This window comes from Mchenga conophoros, linkage group LG6 (genome assembly GCF_057382185.1).
Source record: "Mchenga conophoros isolate Kocher_MC1m ecotype Shallow Benthic linkage group LG6, M_conophoros_male_GT1.1, whole genome shotgun sequence".
Taxonomy (NCBI): Eukaryota; Metazoa; Chordata; class Actinopteri; order Cichliformes; family Cichlidae; genus Mchenga; species Mchenga conophoros.
Window position 1 is genome coordinate 33862410 of NC_140531.1, and position 26487 is coordinate 33888896.

Consider the following 26487-nt stretch of genomic DNA (forward strand, 5'->3'; position numbering starts at 1 on the left):
AAGCAAAATGGACAGCTGAAAAAATGCTGAACATGCTGAGGGTCCCTCAAATATACTTGTTAAATGAAAAAATCAGCAAAAAAATGCACAGGGAGAGAGAAGTAAGTTTCTAGGTCAGCCTGGGAGCTGCTGAATTTGAATCCACCAATCAGAGAGCCTGTGTACTTTTTCCCGCCAAAACAGGTGCATCTTTTTACACACGCAGCAGAGAGAGGCACAGGATTATTGCAGCCTATTTCTCATAGTGAGGACTCCCCTCAAACAAATGACCATAATTTCCAAACCGTAGGGGCTAGAGCGGTCATTCTTACACCGTTTTGTTCAGAAGAGATGGGGGAATCTTCCAGTGTTAACAATTTATCATTAAAATGTGAATTTTTAGAGATATACGACATGGATGACTTGTTGACTTAGAAGCCACGAATTCCCCCAATATGCAAATTTGAATGCCTGAGGCCACATATATGATTGGCTGCCTGGGAAGCCGTGCAGGCCCTGATTTGTGGATTTGAATTCCTCAGCCCTCAGATATGATTGGCTGGCTTAGAAGCCATGAAGGCCCCAATATGCAAATTTGAATGCCTCAGGACACATATATGATTGGCTGGGAAACCGTGCAGGCCCTGATTTGAAAATTTGAATGTCTAAGTCCTCACAGAGGATTGGCTGCCTGGGGACCTGGCAGAAATATATAGAAATACTATGATTAAGCATAAATACTACATTTAGTAGAAATACTATGTTTTAGCACAAATACTATAAAAAGCAGAAATACTATAATTTAGCAGAAATACTATATTAAGCACAAATCCTATAAAAAGCAGAAATACTATATTAGGCACAAATCCTATAAAAAGCAGAAATAGTATGATTAAGCATAAATACTACATTTAGTAGAAATACTATGTTTTAGCACAAATAGTATAAAAAGCAGAAATATTATAATTTAGCACAAATAGTATTAAAAGCAGAAATATTATAATTTAGCACAAATAGTATAAAAAGCAGAAATACTAAATTTAGTAGAAATACTATGTTTTAGCACAAATACTATAAAAAGCAGAAATATTATAATTTAGCACAAATAGTATAAAAAGCAGAAATATTATAATTTAGCACAAATAGTATAAAAAGCAGAAATATTATAATTTAGCACAAATAGTATAAAAAGCAGAAATACTACATTTAGTAGAAATACTATGTTTTAGCACAAATAGTATAATAAAGCAGAAATACTATAATTTAGCAGAAATACTGTATTTAGCACAAGTACCGAAAAGTACCAGAAATACTATGATTTAGCAGAATAGTAATAACTTACAAAATTACAAATATGGAGGCATATTGAAACAGAAATGCAGAGAGGGACACACAAACACAGGCTCTAATCCAGTCAATCAGTCTAACTATATTCAATTTAAATCCTACAATGACATGCTGCCAAATAAGGGTAGGGTTCTCTCTCTCCCACTAAACACACACACACACACACACACACACACACACACACACACACACACACACACACACACACACAGACAGACACAGAGGGAGAGAGCTGCCGAATTTAAATCCACCAATCAGAGTGGCTGTTTACGTTTTCCCGCCAAAAAGGTGCATCTTTTTACACACGCAGCAGAGAGAGGCACAGGATTATTGCAGTCTATTTCTCATAGTGACGACTCCCCTCAAACAAATGACCATAATTTCCTAACCGTAGGGGCTAGAACGGTCATTCTTACACCGTTTTGTTCAGAAGACATGGGGGAATCTTCCAGTGTTTACAATTTATCATTAAAATATGAATTATTAAAGATATTTGACTTCTAATGCACCATAACTGAGTAGAGCGAAGCAAAAACTGCCTTGACTTGCCCTCAAACAACGCTTTGTAACTTGAAATCTATTTGGAGTATCGATATCATTCTTTCACCGTAAGAGACAGCAGGCTTTGGTGAACAGTCATGGAAATGTTCAGGTCTCTGTGGAAATCCAAAAAAAAGTTATGACGAGAGAAAAAAGTGGTTCATTTCCAGGGTTTGAAATCTGAAGAAATCTGAGCGAAGGACAAATTTCCTACCCTCAAACAAGTCCAACTGATTTCAGAACGGTAATAGGTGAGAAAGAAATTCTTGAATTGTGAGCGTCAGGGGTGTCTGAAGATATTCGGGGACAAGCCTCATGTCTTAACTTTGCTTCGTTAAGGAGATATGACGATTCGAATATGCCTCTCATTACAGAAATGCAGCAGTGATTTTGAACAAACTCTCCATTGACTTTATATGGAGAGTTTTCTGACATTGTGTTGGTCTGAGGAGATTTGCGAAAGTTCTATGAATACCACAACAATGATAGTGACATTTTCTGAAAGCCAGCAAAAATACCTACGTTTTGATGTATAATTTGTGGAAGTTGAGTGAAAATTGAGCAAGTAGCAAACAGTTGTTCGGACATGAAGAGAAGACTGCAAAAGCTTCAGTGTCACACTGGAAGCCAAGAGCATAGCAACCATAACAACGCATGTATTTTGTGAAAAATCACAATTTTGCAACTCAAAACTTTAAGAGGCATAAAAGTAAAATAGTAAAAGATTTGAAAAAGCTGAATCATACCTGAATAGCCCAATAATTTGTGAACATTTTAAAGTTTGAATGGTTGTTCTAGGTGAAAATATGAGGAAGTAGTTAAGTTTCAAAAACAAGCAAATTTTAGCAGAATTGCTGAAGTTTCCCATTCATTTCAATGGGACAAATTAAAGGAAAAAAGTGGAATATTTTAAAAAGTATAATAGTTAAAAATAGCAAAAGTCATAGCCGGCATTAGCAAAAATAGCTGAATAGTTTAAAGTTTGAACGGTGAAAATAGCACAAAAATTGTGGAAGTAGTTCCACGGCGAAAAGTGTACGGAAGTCCTAAGAATAATAATAAAGAACTAGAAAAATTTGCATTTCCTGCGAAAATGCAGTGTGGATGCTTAAAGCTGAAGCTGTATGCAAAAAGTAGCTGAAAAAGCTGAAAAGTTGCAGAAATTGTAAAAACTTTGCAGAAGCAAAAGAAGTTTGCTAAAATGGAATAACTTAGCAGAACTGCAATATCTTAGAGGAAACATAATACTTGGCAGAAATACAATAGCATAGCAGAATTTAGCAGAAATATTGTAACTTACCAGAAACATGATAACTTCTCAAAAATACAAGAATTTAGGAGAAATAGTATAAGATAACAGAAAGAATATATTTAGCCAAAAATACTTAAACATTACAGAAACACTATGATTTAGAAAAATAGTACAACAGAGCAGAAATATTGTGATTTACCAGAGACACTGTGATGAACTATGAATATTGTAATTTTAAATTGAGACTATGTTTTAGCACAAATATTATAATTTGGCAGAAATACTATAATTTAGCAGAAATACTATATTAAGCACAAATCCTATAAAAAGCAGAAATGGTATGATTAAGCATAAATTCTACATTTAGTAGAAATACTTTGTTTTAGCACAAATCACATAAAAAGCAGAAATACTGTACTATGATTTAGTAGAAAAACTATAATTAATCAGAAATACTAAATTTAGCAGAAATACTATATTAAGCATAAATCCTATGAAAAGCAGAAATAGTATGATTAAGCATAAATACTACATTTAGTAGAAATACTATGTTTTAGCACAAATACTATAAAAAGCAGAAATACTATAATTTAGCAGAAATACCATATTAAGCACAAATCCTATAAAAAGCAGAAATACTATATTAAGCACAAATTCTATAAAAAGCAGAAATACTATATTAAGCACAAATCCTATTAAAAGCAGAAATACTATATTAAGCACAAATCTTATGAAATAGCAGAAACAGTATGATTTAGCACAATAGTAATAAGTTAAACAGAAAAATTGGAAAAACAAAATGGACAGCTGAAAAAATGCTGAACATGCTGAGGGTCCCTCAAATATACTTGTTAAATGAAAAAATCAGCAAAAAAATGCACAGGGAGAGAGAAGTAAGTTTCTAGGTCAGCCTGGGAGCTGCTGAATTTGAATCCACCAATCAGAGAGCCTGTGTACTTTTTCCCGCCAAAACAGGTGCATCTTTTTACACACGCAGCAGAGAGAGGCACAGGATTATTGCAGCCTATTTCTCATAGTGAGGACTCCCCTCAAACAAATGACCATAATTTCCAAACCGTAGGGGCTAGAGCGGTCATTCTTACACCGTTTTGTTCAGAAGAGATGGGGGAATCTTCAAGTGTTGACAATTTAATATTAAAATATGAATTTTTAGAGATATATGACATGGATGACTTGTTGACTTAGAAGCCACGAATTCCCCAATATGCAAATTTGAATGCCTGAGACCACATACATGATTGGCTGGCTGGGAAGCCGTGCAGGCCCTGATTTGTGGATTTGAATTCCTCAGCCCTCAGATATGATTGGCTGGCTTAGAAGCCGAAGGCCCCAATATGCAAATTTGAATGCCTCAGGACACTTATTTGATTGGCTGGGAAACTGTGCAGGCCCTGATTTGAAAATTTGAATGTCTCAGTCCTCACAGAGGATTGGCTGCCTGGGGACCTGGCAGAAATATATAGAAATACTATTATTAAGCATAAATACTACATTTAGTAGAAATACTATGTTTTAGCACAAATATTATAAAAAGAAGAAAAACTATAATTTAGCAGAAATACTATATTAAGCACAAATCCTATGAAAAGCAGAAATAGTATGATTTAGCAGAAATACTGTATTTAGCACAAGTACCGAAAAGTACCAGAAATACTATGATTTAGCAGAATAGTAATAACTTATTGAAACACAAATGCACAGAGGGACACACAAACACAGGCTCTAATCCAGTCAACCAGTCTAACTATGTTCAATTTAAATCCTACAATGACATGCTGTCAAATAAGGGCAGGGTCCTCTCTCTCCCACTAAACACACACACACACACACACACACACACACACACACACACACACACACACACACACACACAGGGAGAGAGGACTAAGTTTCTAGGTCAGCCTGGGAGCTGCTGAATTTGAATCCACCAATCAGAGAGGCTGTTTACGTTTTCCCGCCAAAACAGGTGCATCTTTTTACACACGCAGCACAGAGACATAGACCTGCTTCTTTCAGTTTATTTCACATAGTGAGGATTCCCCTCAAACAAATGACCGTAATTTCCTAACCATAGGGGCTAGAGCGGTCATTCTTACACCGTTTTGCTCAGAAGAGATGGGGGAATCTTCAAGTGTTGACAATTTATCATTAAAATATGAATTTTTAGAGATATATGACATGGATGACTTGTTGACTTAGAAGCCACGAATTCCCCAATATGCAAATTTGAATACCTGGAGCCCACATACATGATTGGCTGGCTGGGAAGCTGTGCAGGCCCTGATTTGTGGATTTGAATTCCTCAGCCCTCAGATATGATTGGCTGGCTTAGAAGCCATGAAGGCCCCAATATGCAAATTTGAATGCCTCAGGACACATATATGATTGGCTGGGAAGCCGTGCAGGCCCTGATTTGAAAATTTGAATTTCTCAGTCCTCACAGAGGATTGGCTGCCTGGGGACCTGGCAGAAATATATAGAAATACTATGATTAAGCATAAATACTACATTTAGTAGAAATACTATGTTTTAGCACAAATACTATAAAAAGCAGAAATACTATAATTTAGCAGAAATACTATATTAAGCACAAATCCTATAAAAAGCAGAAATAGGATGATTAAGCATAAACACTACATTTAGTAGAAATACTATGTTTGAGCAAAAATCCTATAAAAAGCAGAAATACTATATTAGGCACAAATCCCATAAAAAGCAGAAATAGTATGATTAAGCATAAATACTACATTTAGTAGAAATACTATGTTTTAGCACAAATAGTATAAAAAGCAGAAATATTGTAATTTAGCAGAAATACTATATTAGGCACAAATCTTATAAAATAGCAGAAATAGTATTATTTAGCACAATAGTAATAAGTTAAACAGAAAAATTGGAAAAGCAAAATGGACAGCTGAAAAAATGCTGAACATGCTGAGGGTCCCTCAAATATACTTGTTAAATGAAAAAATCAGCAAAAAAATGCACAGGGAGAGAGAAGTAAGTTTCTAGGTCAGCCTGGGAGCTGCTGAATTTGAATCCACCAATCAGAGAGCCTGTGTACTTTTTCCCGCCAAAACATGTGCCTCTTTTTACACACGCAGCACAGAGAGGCACAGGATTATTGCAGCCTATTTCTCATAGTGAGGACTCCCCTCAAACAAATGAAAATAATTTCCTAACCGTAGGGGCTAGAGCGGTCATTCTTACACCGTTTTGTTCAGAAGAGATGGGGGAATCTTCCAGTGTTTACAATTTATCATTAAAATATGAATTATTAAAGATATTTGACTTCTAATGCACCATAACTGAGTAGAGCGAAGCAAAAACTGCCTTGACTTGCCCTCAAACAACGCTTTCTAACTCTAAATCTATTTGGAGTATCGATATCATTCTTTCACCGTAAGAGACAGCAGGGTTTGGTGAACAATCATGGAAATTTTCAGGTCTCTGTGGAAATCCAACAAAAAGTTATGACGAGAGAAAAAAGTGGTTCATTTCCACAGTTTGAAATCTGAAGAAATCTGAGCGAAGGACAAATTTCCTACCCTCAAACAAGTCCAACTCATTTCAGAACGGTAATAGGTGAGAAAATAATTCTTGAATTGTGAGCGTCACGAGTGTCTGAAGATATACCGGGACAAGCCTCATGTCTTAACTTTGCTTCGTTAAGGAGATATGACGATTCGAATATGCCTCTCATTACAGAAATGCAGCGGTGATTTTGAACAAACTCTCCATTGACTTTATATGGAGAGTTTTCTGACCTTGTGTTAGTCTGAGGAGATTTGCCAAAATTCTATAAATCCCACAACAATGATGGTGACATTTTCTGAAAGCCAGCAAAAATACCTACGTTTTGATGTATAATTTGTGGAAGTTGAGTGAAAATTGAGCAAGTAGCAGGAAGTTGTTCGGACATGAAGTGAAAATTGCAAAACCTTCAGTGGCACACTGGAAGCCAAGAGCATAGCAACCATAACAACACATGTATTTTGTGAAAAATCACAATTTTGCAACTCAAAACTTTAAGAGGCATAAAAGTAAAACAGTAAAAGATTTGAAAAAGCTGAATCATACCTGAATAGCCCAATAATTTGTGAACATTTTAAAATTTGAATGGTTGTTCTAGGTGAAAGTATGAGGAAGTAGTTAAGTTTCAAAAACAAGCAAATTTTAGCAGAATTGCTGAAGTTTCCCATTCATTTCAATGGGACAAATTAAAGGAAAAAAGCTTAATATTTTAAAAAGTATAATAGCAAAAAATAGCAAAAGTCATAGCCGGAAAGAGCAAAAATAGCAGAATAGTTTAAAATTTGAACGGTGAAAATAGCACAAAAATTGTGGAAGTAGTTCTACGGCGAAAAGTGTACGGAAGCAACTTGAAGAATAATAATAATAAAGATAATAAAGAATAAAGAGAAACAGGAACTCAATAGTGTGGATGCTTAAAGCATCCACACAATAAAGAGAAACAGGAACTCAATAGTGTGGATGCTTAAAGCATCCACACAATAAAGAATAAAGAGAAACAGGAACTCAATAGTGTGGATGCTTAAAGCATCCACACAATAAAGAGAAACAGGAACTCAATAGTGTGGATGCTTAAAGCATCCACACAACTAGAAAAATTTGCATTTCCTGCGAAAATGCAGTGTGGATGCTTAAAGCTGAAGCTGTATGCAAAAAGTAGCTGAAAAAGCTGAAAAGTTGCAGAAATTGTAAAAACTTTGCAGAAGCAAAAGAAGTTTGCTAAAATGGAATAACTTAGCAGAACTGCAATATCTTAGAGGAAACATAATACTTGGCAGAAATAGCATAGCAGAATTTAGCAGAAATATTGTAACTTACCAGAAACATGATAACTTCTCAAAAATACAAGAATTTAGGAGAAATAGTATAAGATAACAGAAAGAATATATTTAGCCAAAAATACTTAAACATTACAGAAACACTATGATTTAGAAAAATAGTACAACAGAGCAGAAATATTGTGATTTACCAGAGACACTGTGATGAACTATGAATATTGTAATTTTAAATTGAGACTATGTTTTAGCACAAATATTATAATTTGGCAGAAATACTATAATTTAGCAGAAATACTATATTAAGCACAAATCCTATAAAAAGCAGAAATACTGTACTATGATTTAGTAGAAAAACTATAATTAATCAGAAATACTAAATTTAGCAGAAATACTATATTAAGCACAAATACTATGAAAAGCAGAAATAGTATATTAAGCACAAATCTTATAAAATAGCAGAAATAGTATGATTAAGCATAAATACTACATTTAGCAGAAATACTATATTAAGCACAAATCCTATAAAAGCAGAAATAGTATATTAAGCACAAATCTTATAAAATAGCAGAAATAGTATGATTTAGCACAATAGTAATAAGTTAAACAGAAAAATTGGAAAGGCAAAATGGACAGCTGAAAAAATGCTGAACATGCTGAGGGTCCCTCAAATATACTTGTTAAATGACAAAAATCTGCAAAAAATTTTATTACAGCCACACAATCACAAATATGTACACATGAGGAAACACACATGCACAGAGAGACCCACACACAAGATCCAATTCAGTCAACCAGTCTAAATATATTGAATTTAAATCTTAGAATGAGATCATCCCATTAAAAGCCTTTCTCTCTCTCTCTCTCTCTCTCTCTCTCTCTCTCTGTCACACACACACACACACACACACACACACACACACACAGGGAGAGAGAAGTAAGTTTCTAGGTCAACCTGGGAGCTGGTGAATTTGAATCCACCAATCAGAGAGGCTGTGCACTTTTCCCCACCAAAACAGGTGCATCTGTTTACACACGCAGCAGCACAGAGAGACACAGGATTTTTGCAGTCTATTTCTCATAGTGACGACTCCCCTCAAACAAATGACCGTAATTTCCTAACCGTAGGGGCTAGAACGGTCATTCTTACACCGTTTTGTTCAGAAGAGATGGGGGAATCTTCAAGTGTTGACAATTTAATATTAAAATATGAATTTTTAGAGATATATGACATGGATGACTTGTTGACTTAGAAGCCACGAATTCCCCAATATGCAAATTTGAATGCCTGAGACCACATATGTGATTGGCTGGCTGGGAAGCCGTGCAGGCCCTGATTTGTGGATTTGAATTCCTCAGCCCTCAGATATGATTGGCTGGCTTAGAAGCCACGAAGGCCCCAATATGCAAATTTGAATGCCTCAGGACACTTATTTGATTGGCTGGGAAACTGTGCAGGCCCTGATTTGAAAATTTGAATGTCTCAGTCCTCACAGAGGATTGGCTGCCTGGGGACCTGGCAGAAATATATAGAAATACTATTATTAAGCATAAATACTACATTTAGTAGAAATACTATGTTTTAGCACAAATATTATAAAAAGAAGAAAAACTATAATTTAGCAGAAATACTATATTAAGCACAAATCCTATAAAAAGCAGAAATACTATAATTTAGAACAAATAGTATAAAAAGCAGAAATACTATAATTTAGTAGAAATACTATGTTTTAGCACAAATACTATAAAAAGCAGAAATACTATAATTTAGCAGAAATACTATATTAAGCACAAATCCTATAAAAAGCAGAAATAGTATGATTAAGCATAAATACTACATTTAGTAGAAATACTATGTTTTAGCACAAATAGTATAAAAAGCAGAAATATTGTAATTTAGCAGAAATACTATATTAGGCACAAATCTTATAAAATAGCAGAAATAGTATTATTTAGCACAATAGTAATAAGTTAAACAGAAAAATTGGAAAAGCAAAATGGACAGCTGAAAAAATGCTGAACATGCTGAGGGTCCCTCAAATATACTTGTTAAATGAAAAAATCAGCAAAAAAATGCACAGGGAGAGAGAAGTAAGTTTCTAGGTCAGCCTGGGAGCTGCTGAATTTGAATCCACCAATCAGAGAGCCTGTGTACTTTTTCCCGCCAAAACATGTGCCTCTTTTTACACACGCAGCACAGAGAGGCACAGGATTATTGCAGCCTATTTCTCATAGTGAGGACTCCCCTCAAACAAATGACCATAATTTCCAAACCGTAGGGGCTAGAGCGGTCATTCTTACACCGTTTTGTTCAGAAGAGATGGGGGAATCTTCCAGTGTTTACAATTTATCATTAAAATATGAATTATTAAAGATATTTGACTTGTAATGCACCATAACTGAGTAGAGCGAAGCAAAAACTGCCTTGACTTGCTCTCAAACAACGCTTTCTAACTCGAAATCTATTTGGAGTATCGATATCATTCTTTCACCGTAAGAGACAGCAGGCTTTGGTGAACAATCATGGAAATTTTCAGGTCTCTGTGGAAATCCAACAAAAAGTTATGACGAGAGAAAAAAGTGGTTCATTTCCACAGTTTGAAATCTGAAGAAATCTGAGCGAAGGACGAATTTCCTACCCTCAAACAAGTCCAACTCATTTCAGAACGGTAATAGGTGAGAAAGAAATTCTTGAATTGTGAGCGTCAGGGGTGTCTGAAGATATTCGGGGACAAGCCTCATGTCTTAACTTTGCTTCGTTAAGGAGATATGACGATTCGAATATGCCTCTCATTACAGAAATCCAGCGGTGATTTTGAACAAGCTCTCCATTGACTTTATATGGAGAGTTTTCTGACCTTGTGTTAGTCTGAGGAGATTTGCAAAAATTCTATAAATCCCACAACAATGATGGTGACATTTTCTGAAAGCCAGCAAAAATACCTACGTTTTGATGTATAATTTGTGGAAGTTGAGTGAAAATTGAGCAAGTAGCAGGAAGTTGTTCGGACATGAAGTGAAAATTGCAAAACCTTCAGTGGCACACTGGAAGCCAAGAGCATAGCAACCATAACAACACATGTATTTTGTGAAAAATCACAATTTTGCAACTCAAAACTTTAAGAGGCATAAAAGTAAAACAGTAAAAGATTTGAAAAAGCTGAATCATACCTGAATAGCCCAATAATTTGTGAACATTTTAAAGTTTGAATGGTTGTTCTAGGTGAAAATATGAGGAAGTAGTTAAGTTTCAAAAACAAGCAAATTTTAGCAGAATTGCTGAAGTTTCCCATTCATTTCAATGGGACAAATTAAAGGAAAAAAGTGGAATATTTTAAAAAGTATAATAGTTAAAAATAGCAAAAGTCATAGCCGGCATTAGCAAAAATAGCTGAATAGTTTAAAGTTTGAACGGTGAAAATAGCACAAAAATTGTGGAAGTAGTTCCACGGCGAAAAGTGTACGGAAGTCCTAAGAATAATAATAAAGAATAAAGAGAAACAGGAACTCAATAGTGTGGATGCTTAAAGCATCCACACAATTAGCAAATGTGAGAGCAGTCACTTATAAAGTAAAGAGATCCTCAGGCCAGAGAGCAGTAGATGTCATGGTGACCCATTTTCAATCCATGAAATTTGACACTTTTATAAAAATGTATTGATATGGTGATATTAACACCAGCACCAGTGTGTTCTTCTTAGAGTGCAGTGATATCATTTAATTTACTACAAAAATATGTTTCAAAGTGTAGTACTTCTGTAAAGTCATCAGGTGATGTTTCTCTGTTGCAGGGAGCTGTGGAGTGAGATCAACTGGCTGCTTGTGGGTTTTGGACAGCAGGTTTGTCTGCCCGTCAACCCTCTCTGCTCTGTGTGTCTGAACCAGCACAGCTGTCCATCTGCCCACAAGAACTCTCCAGCAAAGAGACCTAAATCGGGATCACCACGGTCTCCAAGTCCAACCTCCTCTTCAAAAATAAAAACTGAACCTAAACAGGAAGCAGCTCTTAAAGATGAGATGATAAATAAGGAGTTACTACCCACATCTGTTTCCCACACCACAAAGAGAAGGCTGAAAACCAAGGTTAATGTTTAAATTTTACCGATGTTTGTGATTTCAGCAGACAGTGAGCACAAGAAGACATATTATGTGTTTACTTATACAGATAGATTTAAAAACATGTATATAAGAATATATTTGACACTATAACAGCACCTTTAAAGGGTAAATATTTTTAATACTTTTCTTTTTTTTACCAAATAAAAAACATGTTACTAATATTTTGTGTAAAGTTTTGTCTAAGAAGAAGAAAATAAAATACAAAAATTATGTAAGTTTTATTTGTGTGGTGTCATAAACTACATTTTCTGAGGCGTGCAGTTTATAGCATTTTAATATTAATTAAAATGCTATAAACTGTACCTAAAAATATTGTACCTAGCATGTACAGGACTTATAGTTAGCATGCAGTATAAATTGTTTTTAAAACTCACATTTTGAGTCTAATATGAACAGGATATAAATTATGACTAAGAAACCTAAGCAAATACCTGAAAATTCATACTCAATTTATCCTGCACAGAAAAGGAAATAAACTGGCCTTTACACTTACATTTAGAAAGGAAGAAAGTAAGCTTCTGTTTGAGGGGATAAGTAGGAGCCAGGTGCTACTAATTAAATACACAAGATGTTTTAACATATGGCTAATTTGGCACATTCAGGTGTGCTTTAGCCTTGTCACTCTTAGGTATGTTGCAACATAAAGAACCTAAAGACTTTTGGAACAATGTCCTTCGGACAGATGAGACCTAAGTGGAAATGTTTGGCCATAATGTACACTTTTGTAGAAAACCAAATAACAGCGTGGTGGTGGAGAGAAGGTGATCTGAGCTGCTTTTGCAGCCACAGGACCTGGGCACTTGTCAGTCATTGAGTTGACTATAAACATATCTGTATATCAAAGTGGGCTGTTCTAGAGTCTAATGTGAGGACATCTGTCCAACAGCTAAAGCTTGACCCAAATTGGGTCATGCAACAGGACAATGGCACCAAGCAAAGCAGCAAATCTATGAATGGCTGAAAAACAAAAGAAGATGTTGATGTCAAAGAACTTTGAAGCCTAATTGAAATGCTATTGCAGAACCTTAAGAGAGATGTGCATCGAAGGATGCCCAGAAACCTCAATGAATTGCAGGAATGTTGTAAAGAGAGAGTGAGCCATAATTTCTCCACAAGAAGAAAGAAACTGATACATTTATACAGAAAACACTTCCTTCATGTTATTCTTGCTAAAGGCAGATCTACACACTATTGAAACATGGGGTGTACTTTGTTTTTCGCATGAATGCAGAGAGTCCTATGAAAGCTTTATTTCTAACTATACAGGCTAAACTTAATTAAGCAGGAAGTGAAACTCTTATATGCAACATTTTTCTGAGAAACCAAATAGAAAAATAAAAAAGTCCCCTATGGGTTTGAGCACAGGACCATTTTGCTGTAAAGTAACAGTATTAATGACTGCACTATCAGCCTGCTCATAGACCTAACCAGAGCGCCCAGATAAAACTGTATGTATGCTGCATGCCATAACTCACCGCTTAAAGTGAAAAGACTTGCTTGTTAGTTACACCTGTGTAACAATATTTCTTCTGCAGAAGGTTTAAAAAAATGTAAGAACTTAACACTATGTAAGTCTTAAATATGCACGTACCTCGAAGCTACTTTGAAGTCTGTTTTAGTGATTTAGTTGATGTCTTTAACCAGAGCTGGCTGAGCATCTTGCTTAAGGGTCAGTTATATTATTAGTCAGGTGTGTTTACAGAAGCCTCCCTACAGTTCACTTGTTCACTTATTTTGCCTGTTTGATCGTTACTGTGCAGAAATATTTGCTTTCTTGGGGCTTTTTTGTTGTTGAGAAAGTTAAACGTTTTAATTCTAAGTTTAAGATGTGCACTTGAGACGAGAATCTGCTTCTAGTTCATAAAACGGGAATGTGGAAGTTCGGATCCATCAAAGCTTTTAAAAATGTGCATAAATTGTGGGGTTTATTTGTGGGAGATGAGAGAAAACACACACAAAAACACCAGAAAAAAAACTACTATTAAAAGCAGTTTCTTTTTATGCATCCATCACATGACATGTAGACATGTCATGTGATGGACATATCTGACGATATATCTGAAGATAGACCAGATATGTCGTGTGTGGGATTTAATAATGTTCTTTCCTTGATTGCTCAAGGAAAGATCTGCTTTAGCGACCTATGTCTGTCACAGATGATTTTATATGCAAACCTACACGATTAGTATAGATAAACTGTTGCCTATGCAAATATTTACCATGTCAGTGTCTCATATTTACCGATCAGGTTCTCAGTCCTTGCACGTCAACTGTCCTGAATTTCTTTAAAGACTCACTTTGAAAGAGATAAATGCGCGTGCACCAGCTATCACGTCACGCAAGGACAGCTTATATTTCACGAAACATTTTTACCCAACTTTCTTTTTATAGATCTCCGGCAAAGATAAGGCTAAAGGACGGATAAGGCAGATTTCCTTTCTCAGGTCACAGTTTATTCGTGTTTCAACTCCACCTACTTGGAAAAGATTCTGTCTCTCTGGGGAGGCTGTGAAAGACAAAAATGCCCTCAGAAGAACTCTTTCAGTACTTGTTGAGCATGTTTCAAACGCCTGCTCTCACTGATTAAACAAGGTTTCCTTTCAAGCTATATATATATATATATATATATATATATATATATATATATATATATATATATATATATATAATTTTTTTTTTTTTTTTTTTTTTTTTTTTTTTTTTTTTGCTTGGAGAGCGCGGCGTCAGGTGTGCGCTAAGGGGGATAGTCCGTGTGCCGTTGACACCTCCTCACTCTCACCGGGTGGGACAGGAGGACACACGCCCGGCTGTCGATCGAGAATTAAGTTTTGCGTGCCAGGAGCAGCTTTCTAATCTCTGATCTCTTGGATTATTCCTTTCACGGACGGGACTTAGTCCTTGTCCGTGGTTTTTTGTTTTGTTTTGTTTTTTGTTGGGGGGGGGTTTTTAACCACAATTTTACGCGCACTCTGCACAATTTTGTGCGCTCATATTTGCAGCTCTGGATATTTCACGATGGATTAAGCACTCATTACTTTTAGCCTACATTTTAATTTGTTTCATCAGAACAATTGTGGATTAGTTAAAGGCTCACAGGATGCCAACCGATGCTGATCTTTTGGTCACTGAAGCGCATAACCACTTTGGATTAAAAGCCAGTGCGTTTCCACAGCTCTTAGGCAAAGCACCTGCTTATTCTCCCGAGACCTTCTAACCTGTTTCCCTCCTTTACTGACGCACTGGGATGGAAATCGAGCTGAGACCAAGGCTGTGTTTTTTGGTCAAAGGAGAGCGTGGCTATGGATTTCATCTGCATGGCGAGCGGAATAGAGGAGGACAATTTATCCGCAAAGTCGAGCCCGGCTCCTCGGCTGACCTGGCCGGGCTGCGACCAGGTGACCGGTTGGTGGAGGTGAACGGAGAGAATGTAGAGAATGAAACTCATCATCAAGTGAGTTTTGGTTCGGTAATTTATATTTATTTTCATGTGTTTGCTTGGTTGAAATGATCCAGGAATGCCCATGAACCCTTACATATGCAACGAGTACCTGTTAGACCACTTTCTCTTGCCTGAGGAGTAGGAGAGAGTGGGGTTGTAAAATGGGTCAGTGTGAGCCTTTTGTGATGGGAATGACTTTTTGCCTTTGTCATAACACAAAAGTGCAATGTAATGTAAATGTAATGAGCTGATCAGTTCATTGTAAACAGCTTAGACTGAATGACACATCTAACCATTTTAATATATATGAAACTCCTTGCTGTTACTCCTTTCTCCTCTCTGAAGGTAGTGAACAGGATCCGTGAGGTGCCCCACCGCACCAGACTGTTGGTGGTGGATAGAGAAACAGAAGACTACCTCCGCAGCCATGGCCTGGCCTGCACAGAGGACCTGGCCATTGAGATGGGAACCCTCTCCCCACGTCCCTCTCCTGGGCAGACACCCTGCATCTCTCCCAGAGCTAATTCACCCATGACGCCCAGCTACACTCCTGTGTTTCATTATCCAGCTGCAGAGTCACCCACTCGCATGATCACACAAGGCAAGGTCAAGAGCTCCTCTGTGACTTCAAGTATCGTGACAGACCCGGAGGTAAGAGTGAGCATCAAGACACTTTTTATGAGCACCAGAGGAACAGTTGAGTCTTCAAAATAATTCTATGTGATTACTGTGAACCAATGTGTTAATGTGCTAAGAGTGTGTAAGACCTGATGTTTCTCATGCACTAATCTGTACTTGGCTGGCAAGCTGCCTGGATTCAGTCTCAGACAAGTACTTTTAGAAAGCCTGTTGACTTGTCTTAACAGGTGAGACTGAAAAAATCCAACAATAACAAATCACAAGGCTGACCTCCTGAAACTCGCTTAAATGGGGTTAAAACATTAAGATGAAGGTACATGAATTTCTTCATAAAATATAAAATTGTATGTGGGAGTTTAACTAATTATTATTAATTATGAGGTAGGTGTCTTGGACTGACATTTACAGTGGCACAGTGGTTAGCACTGTCGCCACACAGCAAGAAGGTGCTGGGTTCAAATCCATCAAAAGTGTTCCTGTGGGTTATATCCCTCCCAAAGACATGCAGTTGGTTAGGTTAACTGGTAATTCTAAATTGTCCATAAGGTTGGATGTGAGTGCAAATGGTTGTCTGTCTTACCCCTGTGACAGACTGGTGATCTGTCCAGAGTGTACCCTGCTTCTTACCTTTTGGCAGTTGGGATAAGCTCCACCCCCCCCCCCCCTCCAGAACCCTTAACTGGATAAGCGTAAAAGGATGGGGGGACTATTTGGGAGGTTAAATCACTTTCTGTTTCATTGAGCTAGCTGTCTTGGACAGAGATGATATCCACAAGAAGTGAAAATGCTCCACCCCATGGTTTCGGTTCATTGCTTGTTTTTTTTCTATGCAGGGGATCAATGTAAAAAATAGGGAGACCGCATGCCTGAAAACTTGATCATAATTATATATTTTTGTAATGAAAAACTATTATTTTGAAGCATTTTATGCATGCTTTGCCTGGCAGTAATAGGGCCACATGGGTAGCGTGGTAAGGGAATATACTATGATGCAACATAGAGGCTGTTTGCATTGAAATTTCAGTCTGTGTTACAGAAGTCTTACACCCACACAGGTTTGCAGAAACACACTTGTTACTTTCCTCTCTAGTCAAAATGCATTGTCAAATATTACTGCTCTATATTTAGCATTTCCTGTGATTCAGGAATCTGCTTAAATATGATGAAAGGTCATTGTTACATCAGTTTTAAGCCACTGTTGTCTCAGACAGGTGCGAACATTTAGAATACAGAATTTAGCTGTAATTAAAGAGTGCTGCCTCTTTGAGCATCATCACCTCTCATTGATGTAATCTGGTTCTTCCCACCTGACTGAACACCAGTGACAAATACAGTGCACAATACAATAGTTATTGTTTAGACAGACTTTTATTTTGAGAATATAGTGTGAAGTTGTAGTTGAAATAGTCTTAAAACTTTGTTCTGTTTTATATACAGAGAATAATGAGGTGAAGTACAGCAGGACTACAGGCTACATTAAAACAGTCGAAAAATGTGAGCCTTCTAGCAAAGTTCTTATTTTGCTTCAGTGAGAGTCTGCACTGCATCTGCCTGCAAAAAAATTCTTGTTGTAAATTCTTTGTTAACAAAATAAACACAAAATCATTTAACCCTCTTGAGGCGGGCGTTGCCAATTTGCAACAGTTAAAAACTAACAACCTGATTACCCCACATACATATTTTATGATTTTTTTTTACTCAGGAGTACCACTGCAGGACTTGGTTGTGCATTAGCAACAAAAAGTTTAATTTGAGCCTGAGAGGGTTAAAGTCCTAAATTTCAGTGTGTGTGATGGAGCAAAAACAAAATTTCCAAAAGTGCCCACCAGACCTCAATGTGACGTTGTAATGTCAGTCTTGCTGCAGAAATAAACAGCAACTGGCTGTCAGAGATTTAGCTGTTTGGGATATAAACAAAGAGGACCAGGATCTTTAAGGCCAGTGGCTCACGTCAGACTGCCATCTGTTTAGCTCAAGGCAGAGCAAATAGCGGCTGTTGCTTTGATGGCCATTACAGCAGCTTATTTTCAGGAAAAGGTTTGCATAAAGAATAAAATGAAATATAAGAAATCTCTCTACATCAATGTTACACCACAGCCAACAGCTGCTCAAACTAAAAGTTAACTAAGCTTTACATTATGTTGTGCAGGTGTTACTGTGGCCACCCCCTCTGCAGGGAACAATGTGAGTCTCTAACATATCATTTGCAAGGGCCTTTTCTTTTAGATTTCTGATGTTTTAAAGTTGCTTTGTAGGCACATAATTAGTGTGAAAATATAATACAAGACAAAATAAAATATGACGCAGTGCAGGAAGTGGACCAAAATCCAGGATTCATAGGTAAACCAGGTAAACATAAAAATGAACTTTTTACTAGGAAGCCAAACTCCACAAGGTGCAAAAATATAGAAATCCAGTCCACTTAATTCTAAAACATAAACTGAGAGCCATGAGGGACTTTAAATAGAGGCATTCACAAAAGACAAAAGGAGCCCGCAAATATATATACACAGAAGGGTAATTACTGAAGAGTACAGACAACTGAGAAACACATGAGAAACAAAATATTCACAGCATAAAACCATATGAGATTAATGCTAACATAAGTAAGGGGAACCCAGACTCTAAAGTAAAGACTCTAAACAACAAAGCACAACAACTAAAACTAAAGATACAAGATAGTTACAAATTAATTCAAAGTCTAAAAACTCAAAAACTGAAAAGCACAATAGAGTTGTAGCTGAAAGGGGCTACATAAATCTTTTTAAAGACCAGAACAAACTGGGACAAATTATTGCTACTGTCCATGGGAGTGGACCTCCTGTGGAGACCTAAAATAAGTGAGCAACCCCACAGCAACACAGCTGCAAAAATCAATACAGCTTCGTACAGTCTTTGTTGTCAAGTCTTCCAGTCGAACAAAATCTCTAAAAGTTGTGTTATAAAGACATCACACACACACACACACACAAAAGCAATGTCATTATCAGAACTTTATCCCAACTGTTCCCAAGGCTTGTTTGCTACCTCAGCTCGTAAATGTTTTGAAATAATGAAGCAACCGTGAAATCTAAATTTTACAGGAGAATGTCAGGGATGATTTAAAAAGTACTTATTACCCAAGTGGTACCACGGCACAGATTTATCTGGGCACTAGCTTGTAACCACCAGACGCTTAGTTTGTGTCTCCCACTGGTCTCAGAGGCAATGCCACGGGAAAAATAAACCTGGATTGACCATGTTACAGTCCCGACCTTAACCAAACACACTGTGTGACAGGATCAGAACAAGCGTATTCAATCCTGGCATCCTAGAAATATTGATGAAGTTTTGTTGGGAGGAATGCTCCAGAATTCTTACTTGTTGCTGTAAAAGTCTCATGAGTAGCTACAGGAAACATATGATGGAGGATGCTGCTAAAGGATTTTCTATATTATAGTTACATCTGGGATTTTTTTGGACCTGAACTTTTTTTTGCAGCTGCCTGTATCATTTACACAGAAGGATAATTCTGTGTATATGATACATATACTTTTTTGCAGATGTGCACAAGAGACAAAATTTTTATGCCCTTGACGAGCACATCACATACACAGACACAGTGGCTCTAATTTCTCCACTTCTGTGTCATTTGTCTTGTGACTGACATTCACGTCATGGTACGTGTAAATACAGACACATTTTCATTGCTCCGTGGTGTTATTATGGAAGCAGATGCCCATATACAACAGTCTAATATAACTACAGTGTTGGCTGGTATTTCAGTTGCACATTGATCTGGCTTAGTCACAGAAATGCTACCTGCATACAGACACACTTCGCTTCCACTTGCTGTGTTCAATTACTCAGACTCAGACTAAAAACAATATATCATTTGTTATTGCTTAGATGTTATAGGATAGATATAGAAAAAGCATCTGTTAGTGTGCAGATTTCTGCGTTTACCATTCAGTTAATTGTTTTTATTGTCAGATAATTATTAAAATGTGGTTTTCAAGAGCCCAAAAAGGACTTTTTGTCTGACAATTAGAGCAAAAATACAAAGATATTTTAAACCTGAAGCAAGACTCTAAAACAGTGTTTTCCATTGCAGGCAATTAATTCTGTGTGTTGACCTGCCTATTTGATTATCATTAATATAATATGCAAATATTTTATCTACAGAGGAAAAGTTTTAGATCCTCAAATGGATCAGTTGAGATATTTCCAGATAAGCATGTCCTGCAGTTTTGATGTGTCAGCTATTTTGGGTCAACATGACAAATACAGCTAATCCGTCTATAATATAACAGAGATCTTTAAAAACAGTTGCTGTGTTGTTCCTTAGCTAAAGCTGACAGTCAGGGATGAACCTTTCCGCACTGTAGTTATTCATATATGTTTGCTACTCCTGGAGTTGTGAGTGCTTTGCATTCAGTTTTTGTTTGAGCAGAGAGCACAGCGATCTGTCACAACGCCCTCAGGCCAGCTTACCCATGAAGGTGTAGTCAGAACTGCGTCACTCAACAGTCAATATTAAATGCTACCCTCAGGACAAGGACTAATACAAGTCACTGGTGCAAAACACACAGAGACACACACACACAAAGCCAGCATGTACCTAGTACTATAAGCCAAAGTCAAGGTCTGAGCAGCAGCTGAGTCATACGCTGTGCCAATTCTTGTCACAGGAGATTAGGCCCTTCAATGGGCTTAATGTGTTTTCGCCAGATCCACTTAGACTACTAATTCAACCTGGCAACCACTACCTTCTGATCAACTTTTAGTGCACCCGCAATATTGTGTAAGGTAAACCTCCACCTTATTCTTTTATCCAACCGAAAGGTGGAGGCAACTGTAGCTGATCCCTGGTGTGATAGCCAATCCATCAAAGAGCTAACCCAGAGAAACAGACAGCCTAACACTCTCACCTCCACACCTGTGGAAGTTTGCACACGAAATGTAAAACTGCATATAGCAAAATATCTTAAGTGTGCAAAAAAACGTCTGTTCTGTTCATTTTGACTCGTAATGTACGTGTGAAACTTATTAGAACTGAATTATGTCAAAAAATAATTTGATATGATCATATTGTCATTACACCATTGTACTGAAAGCTGATACACCACAATGAATGAATGCCCAGAACAATCTGTTGCAATCCAATACAAGAGCCTTGTTATAAATGATATCTTGGGGCAGCTGTACTGTGACGTTTTTGCTTGTTTCTTGTTAGAAAAAAGACATTTTGACATCAAACTAGATTAGGATTGGATAAAAACAAAATATCAACCTAACCAACAATTTCTACATATTGCACATTTAAAGGATCGCCTCTGTGTCAAGAACTCGGAGCTGCTGCTTACTGTATAACAGCGTGAAACGTTACATATTTGATAAATATGTAAAGAATAGTGAGTTCTTCACACAGTTAATTCTTACAGGACACTAGTATGTTCTTTTGAATTAAATACTAAACCCACCTCCCATTTTATCAGACAACCAGTTTCAATGTTGTGGCTAATTGCTGTAAACTGAGAGTCACCAGTTTATAAGGTGGAGTAAGTTCAGATAAAGGATCTTTACGAACCTTATATTGTATTAAGTGTTTATCACATAATTTGCTATAAAATATAATGTGTTTATAGTATACTTCATATCACAGCAAGCTACGCTGACATAGTCGACGTTTTCTTTTCCAGGCATTGAATCTCACATGATTATAAACTCCTTAAGTCTATTACATCGAATCTGCGTTCATGTATTTAATCAAAGGTTCATCATCAATGTCTCTGTTAAACATGGACAAAGTCTGAAACAGTGTTATCAGCATATGTAAAAGTAACCCATATGAGCCAAAGTCTCAGGTTGTCTGACCGACAAGAGTAGGCTGTTTTTTTCCCACTCTTGGCTCTGTATGATGTCATAAAGAGGAGAAAGAGGAGGTATCCCAAATACGGCTCCTGAGTAGTTTTTGCTTCATGGTAGAGCTCATTTCTGCTCTTTTTTTCTTTTAACAAGTAAAAATAATAACAACCAGGCAACAATTGCCACAAAATCAAACGGCATCCATGCGGTATTTAGTTGACACTAAATACCGCATGGTTTCTATTGACAGCTATTTTGTAAAATCCAAATCCTTTGTAAAGTTTATAAAGAGTCCTCAGACCTTTTCAAAATGTTTGCTTGCCCTTCAGTATTGGTGTTATTCTCTCTAATGGAAATTTTTAGGTTGTACATTATTCATCTTATAACATTATTAAATGTTAAGCCTTATCAGTATATCAAACATTATTGAGTTAAATGTTAAGGATTATACTGCATTAATACATACACACACAAACTCAGGGGAAATAGATTTAATTTGGTTGACCTCACCTCTCATTAGTTTCAACTGGCCAGTGTTGTGGTAATGTGTATCTTCTCCATCGCTATCGAAAACATTTAAACATTACTTTTTGTTAAAAGTAAAAGTAATCTTTGCTTTTCTTTTTCATTCTTTTATAGCTGCAGGTAGAGCCTTCGCCAGAGCCAGCCGTTCAGCTCCTTCCCCGTTTGTGTCAGATGGTAAAGGGACAGCAAGGCTATGGCTTTAATCTGCACAGCGATAAGAAAAAGCGTGGACAGTTTGTACGTGCCGTGGATCCCGACTCACCTGCTGAGAGTTCAGGCATGCGTCCTGGAGACAGAATATTGCAGGTAAACTAAAATCATTTAGTCATTTTTTTTTTAAATACCTGGTGATTATTGGAAGTCTTCATTTATTTGTCGTTAATTTTGGGATAAAAACATCAGCTCCTGTCAGTCTGTGTGGGAAAGCGATGTTTTTTACTGGCAAAAAGAAAGTGAAGTCTTATGGGATACTCACGGACAGAGATTTTTATTCTGTGTTGGGTAAAGGAAGTGTGAGGAGGCAGGAAGGGAATTCATGCAAATCATTCTGGATTTGATCTTTTCATACCTTTTGATTGTCACGTAGTTTTAAAGCCACTCTCTATTCTTTGTCCTGTGTCGTGCCTTTAGGCTCTTTAATTGTGCTGTTTTTGTCTCCAATGCTGTTCTGTTTTTGTTTTCTGTCTCAGGTGAATGGAGTGACCACAGAGGGCCTGAGGCACTCAGAAGTCGTAGGCCTCATCAGAGCAGCAGGGGATGAAGTACGCCTCCTAGTGGTGGACCAGGAGACAGACGAGCTCTTTAACAGACTGGGAATCATACCTACTATCACCCACATTAAAGGTTAAATAGTGCCTGTGCTATTAGACACAGTTATTTTTGTTCTTGAGAGGAGATGCTTATTATTGTTTCGGTTTTCACAGAAGTGTGTGTGGATGACCCAGCCCCTGAGAGTGAGCCACCTACGCCCTCTCCAACCACTGAATTCTCTGCCACAGAGGCACCGATAATAAACGTCACCATGACAAACTCCCTGATTACAAAACTGTCTCCCAAGTCCCGTACCAATGGCAGCTCAGCGTCCCAGTCCTCCAGAAGTTCCACCACCCAGTCAGAGATCAGCAGCTCAGACATGAGCTTTCAGGTGAGAGAGGAATTATTTATGAGACCCATCTTAGGGCTTAAAAAGAAGGTGACTGGACTTCTTTGAACAGAGGGCGTGGCTTACAATACCAACTCTCAGGGACTTATAATGCACTCTTGAGATCCCTTTCCAGGAGCCTCAATCCCTACTCACACCTGATGAGAATCCACACCGTGCATCTGGTGACCTAATAGGCCTCACCTTGGGACTCTCAGCCTTTTGATTTTTAGGCACAGTCACCTTCTTTTCAAGCTCCTAAGACTACCGTGACCTGTATGAGTCAGAACCTACACAGAAATGATGTGCGAGATCAACAATACGATCTGAAAATGATAGTGTAATTAAAGAAAGTGTGTTTGTGTGTACTGTAGATCCCTGATGAGGATGACAGTCATATTCCAGACCCTTTTATGGACAGCGGTCTGCGTCTTAGCCCAACAGCTGCCGAGGCTAAGCAAAAGGTCCTGGGCAGCCGCAACAGGAAAAGAGCACCCCCTATGGACTGGAGCAAGAAACAAGAGATCTTCAGCAACTTCTGACCCCATTAAGGGGTAAAATAAGAGACTGAAACAAAGTGGGGATTGATATCATGATTGCTGCAAGAGCATAGCTTCACTTTGCAAAGGCATGTGGAAGGAAAGAGGTGCAAGAAGATAAACTGTATAAGCAAAGGAACATTTGTGGTAATATTCTTAAATTTTATTCTGTGTATAAAATCATTTTAAGATATTGCATAATATTGTCTATATGTCTACTTTCCAGTGTCTTTAAGGACCAAGACATGCCCTGTGGATGTGTCAGGAATCTGGCTGTATTAAACAATGACATTTGATGATTGGCAGATCATTTACTGTTTTTATGGTGCCCAGACCACAGAGGGTGTATCAAATCATAGCAATTTCACAGCCATGAGCACAGTGCTCTCATGTCTCTATGATATTATCTGTACCTGCTGTATTTGCTGTAGATAAATGTTTCTTTTTTTCCTCTGTATATATCTATGTCTATATCTATGTGTGTATAGATAGATATAGATATATAGATATATAGATATATATAGATAAAGCTTTTTTATTATTATTATTTTCAATTATAAATGAAGCCATCAGACTGGCATCCTGGAGTAGGTAGTCACCATATGTGTTCAATATCTCAGCTTAGGTACCATGTGACTTTTAAATGTGAATTCAGGGCAATGTTATATATGATGTTTAATCACTTCAGCACTTTTCTTAAATGGTCCACAGTGATTTCTACACCAGAAAATATTTAAAAGTTAGACTAAGTAGCCTCTGATTACTTGTTTTAGCTTTGTAAATTATTTTCTTGTCAATGTGCCCATTTATTTCTCGCTGTGTGAAATAAACTTTCATAATATGAGCAAAATGCGACAGTAGTGTTGTAATATCCAGGTCTGACAAGCATTTATGCGTAAGGCCAATCCTAACCTTCATCCAGCTGCTCCTGTTTGGGGTCACCTCAGCAGATCATTCATTTCCAACACTTCCTGTTGTCATATTCCTCTGTCGCACACGTCGCCATCTCCACAAGCCTCGTATTTGCCCTTTTCCTTTTGTCTGGCAGCTACAACTATCATTGCTGTGGAGGAATGTTGACAATGATCCAAAACACACCAGTAAGTCAAACTCTGCACGACTCTGAAAAAAAATGAAGGTTTTGGAGTGACATAGTCAAAGTGTGGGCTTAAATCCAACTGAGGCGCTTTGGCGTGACCTTAAACGGGCCATTTATGCTCACAAACCCTCCACTGTGGTTGAATTTCAACAAATCTCCAAAGAAGAACCTAAATTCTTCCACATCGATGTCTAATATTAACATTTGTTTGATGATCTGAAAGATTTAGGTTGCTCAACTGGCAGTTTCTCATGAACGCTATGACCCGTTCAGCTGTTCAACCACCATCCCTTTGCATCTTTTTCCATTAATCCCACCAAAAGTTGTTAGTTAGCAGAACTGCTGGTAAGAGAAACTTTAAAAATTAAGTGCTTTAGCTTAGTGAAAGAAACAACTACATGATTTCAGTATGAAGGTGTGTACATGTGCAATTCTAAAGGTCAACAATCTTTTGGATTTTATTTTAAAAAATAAATTCAAAAGGTCTTGTTAGATATTATTTAGTGCAGAAAACAACCAAAACATTCTGTTCAGGTGAAATTATATTTGTAGGTTTGCTCTTCAAGCATTGTAGCAAAAACCAGACCAGAGTGAACTGTAACTAAAGTCTTCATGAGGTCATGGCAAAAATATCTGGCCCTGTGGGACCATCAGCTCTTCCCTTCTTCTTTGTGAACTTTGTAAATTGAACAAAAAGCTGAATAAGGACACCAACAGAAGATGAAAGCCTGTTCGTATCAGTTTACAGCTGAAACAAACACATATAGAAACAACTGAGCCTACATTTTTATCTGTCAAAGCGAGCGAGCCAGCTTTCTCACAGTTTTTGCATTGGATGCAGATTTTGTGTGCTGATCTACATGTGATGGTGTCTCAGTACAGAGATGGAAAAGGGACAGATAAGGAAGGAAACACTGGGAGAGAAGTGATCAGACAGAAAAGAGCTTAACTCGGGGGTTTCCCTGAACGTTCTCTGCCCAAACTTCACCTCAAGCTTCAGGCTAAATCCCTCTCATGTACCTCGACTAGTTTGCAAACTGTAAACAAAGCTTTGTGATGCAGTGTTATTCAACTCTAACACTCTGTATAAATTAAATTTTATTAGCTCCATTACCTCATCCTTAAATCTTGTGATTGAGTGCAGCTGCTTTAAATTACTGTGTATGAGTTTATATGAAAGCTGGATGTTCGT

The 26487-nt window shown here is 37.3% G+C and overlaps 2 protein-coding genes across 4 annotated transcripts in view; both read left to right on the forward strand.

The window, feature by feature from the left end:
- The window catches only part of nthl1 (nth-like DNA glycosylase 1), a 46261-nt gene extending 33985 nt beyond the window's left edge, over window positions 1-12276 (forward strand). For all 3 annotated transcript variants that reach the window (XM_085277605.1, XM_085277604.1, XM_085277603.1), the window contains exon 7: window positions 11739-12276. In XM_085277605.1, coding sequence (XP_085133731.1) covers window positions 11739-12042 — 304 coding nt within the window. In that variant the 3' untranslated portion in view covers window positions 12043-12276. The remainder of the gene's footprint in view (window positions 1-11738) is intronic.
- Window positions 12277-14811: 2535 nt separating this feature from the next.
- Window positions 14812-25046, forward strand: nherf2 (NHERF family PDZ scaffold protein 2). The gene is made up of 6 exons (XM_085277607.1): window positions 14812-15517; window positions 15851-16156; window positions 22631-22822; window positions 23206-23359; window positions 23440-23660; window positions 24032-25046. The coding sequence occupies exons 1-6, from the start codon at window positions 15311-15313 to the stop codon at window positions 24197-24199; spliced, it is 1248 nt and encodes a 415-aa protein (XP_085133733.1). The 5' UTR covers window positions 14812-15310; the 3' UTR covers window positions 24200-25046.
- The last annotated feature ends 1441 nt before the right edge of the window (window positions 25047-26487 follow it).

What these genes read in the sequence shown, in the direction of transcription:
- nherf2 (XM_085277607.1), top strand. Translation starts at nt 15,311, where the DNA reads ATGGAAATCGAGCTGAGACCAAGGCTGTGTTTTTTGGTCAAAGGAGAG. An exon ending in CTGGAGACAGAATATTGCAG is followed by an intron (nt 22,823 to 23,205) that starts GTAAACTAAAAT and finishes TTTCTGTCTCAG; the next exon opens with GTGAATGGAGTGACCACAGA. An exon ending in GCTCAGACATGAGCTTTCAG is followed by an intron (nt 23,661 to 24,031) that starts GTGAGAGAGGAA and finishes TGTGTACTGTAG; the next exon opens with ATCCCTGATGAGGATGACAG.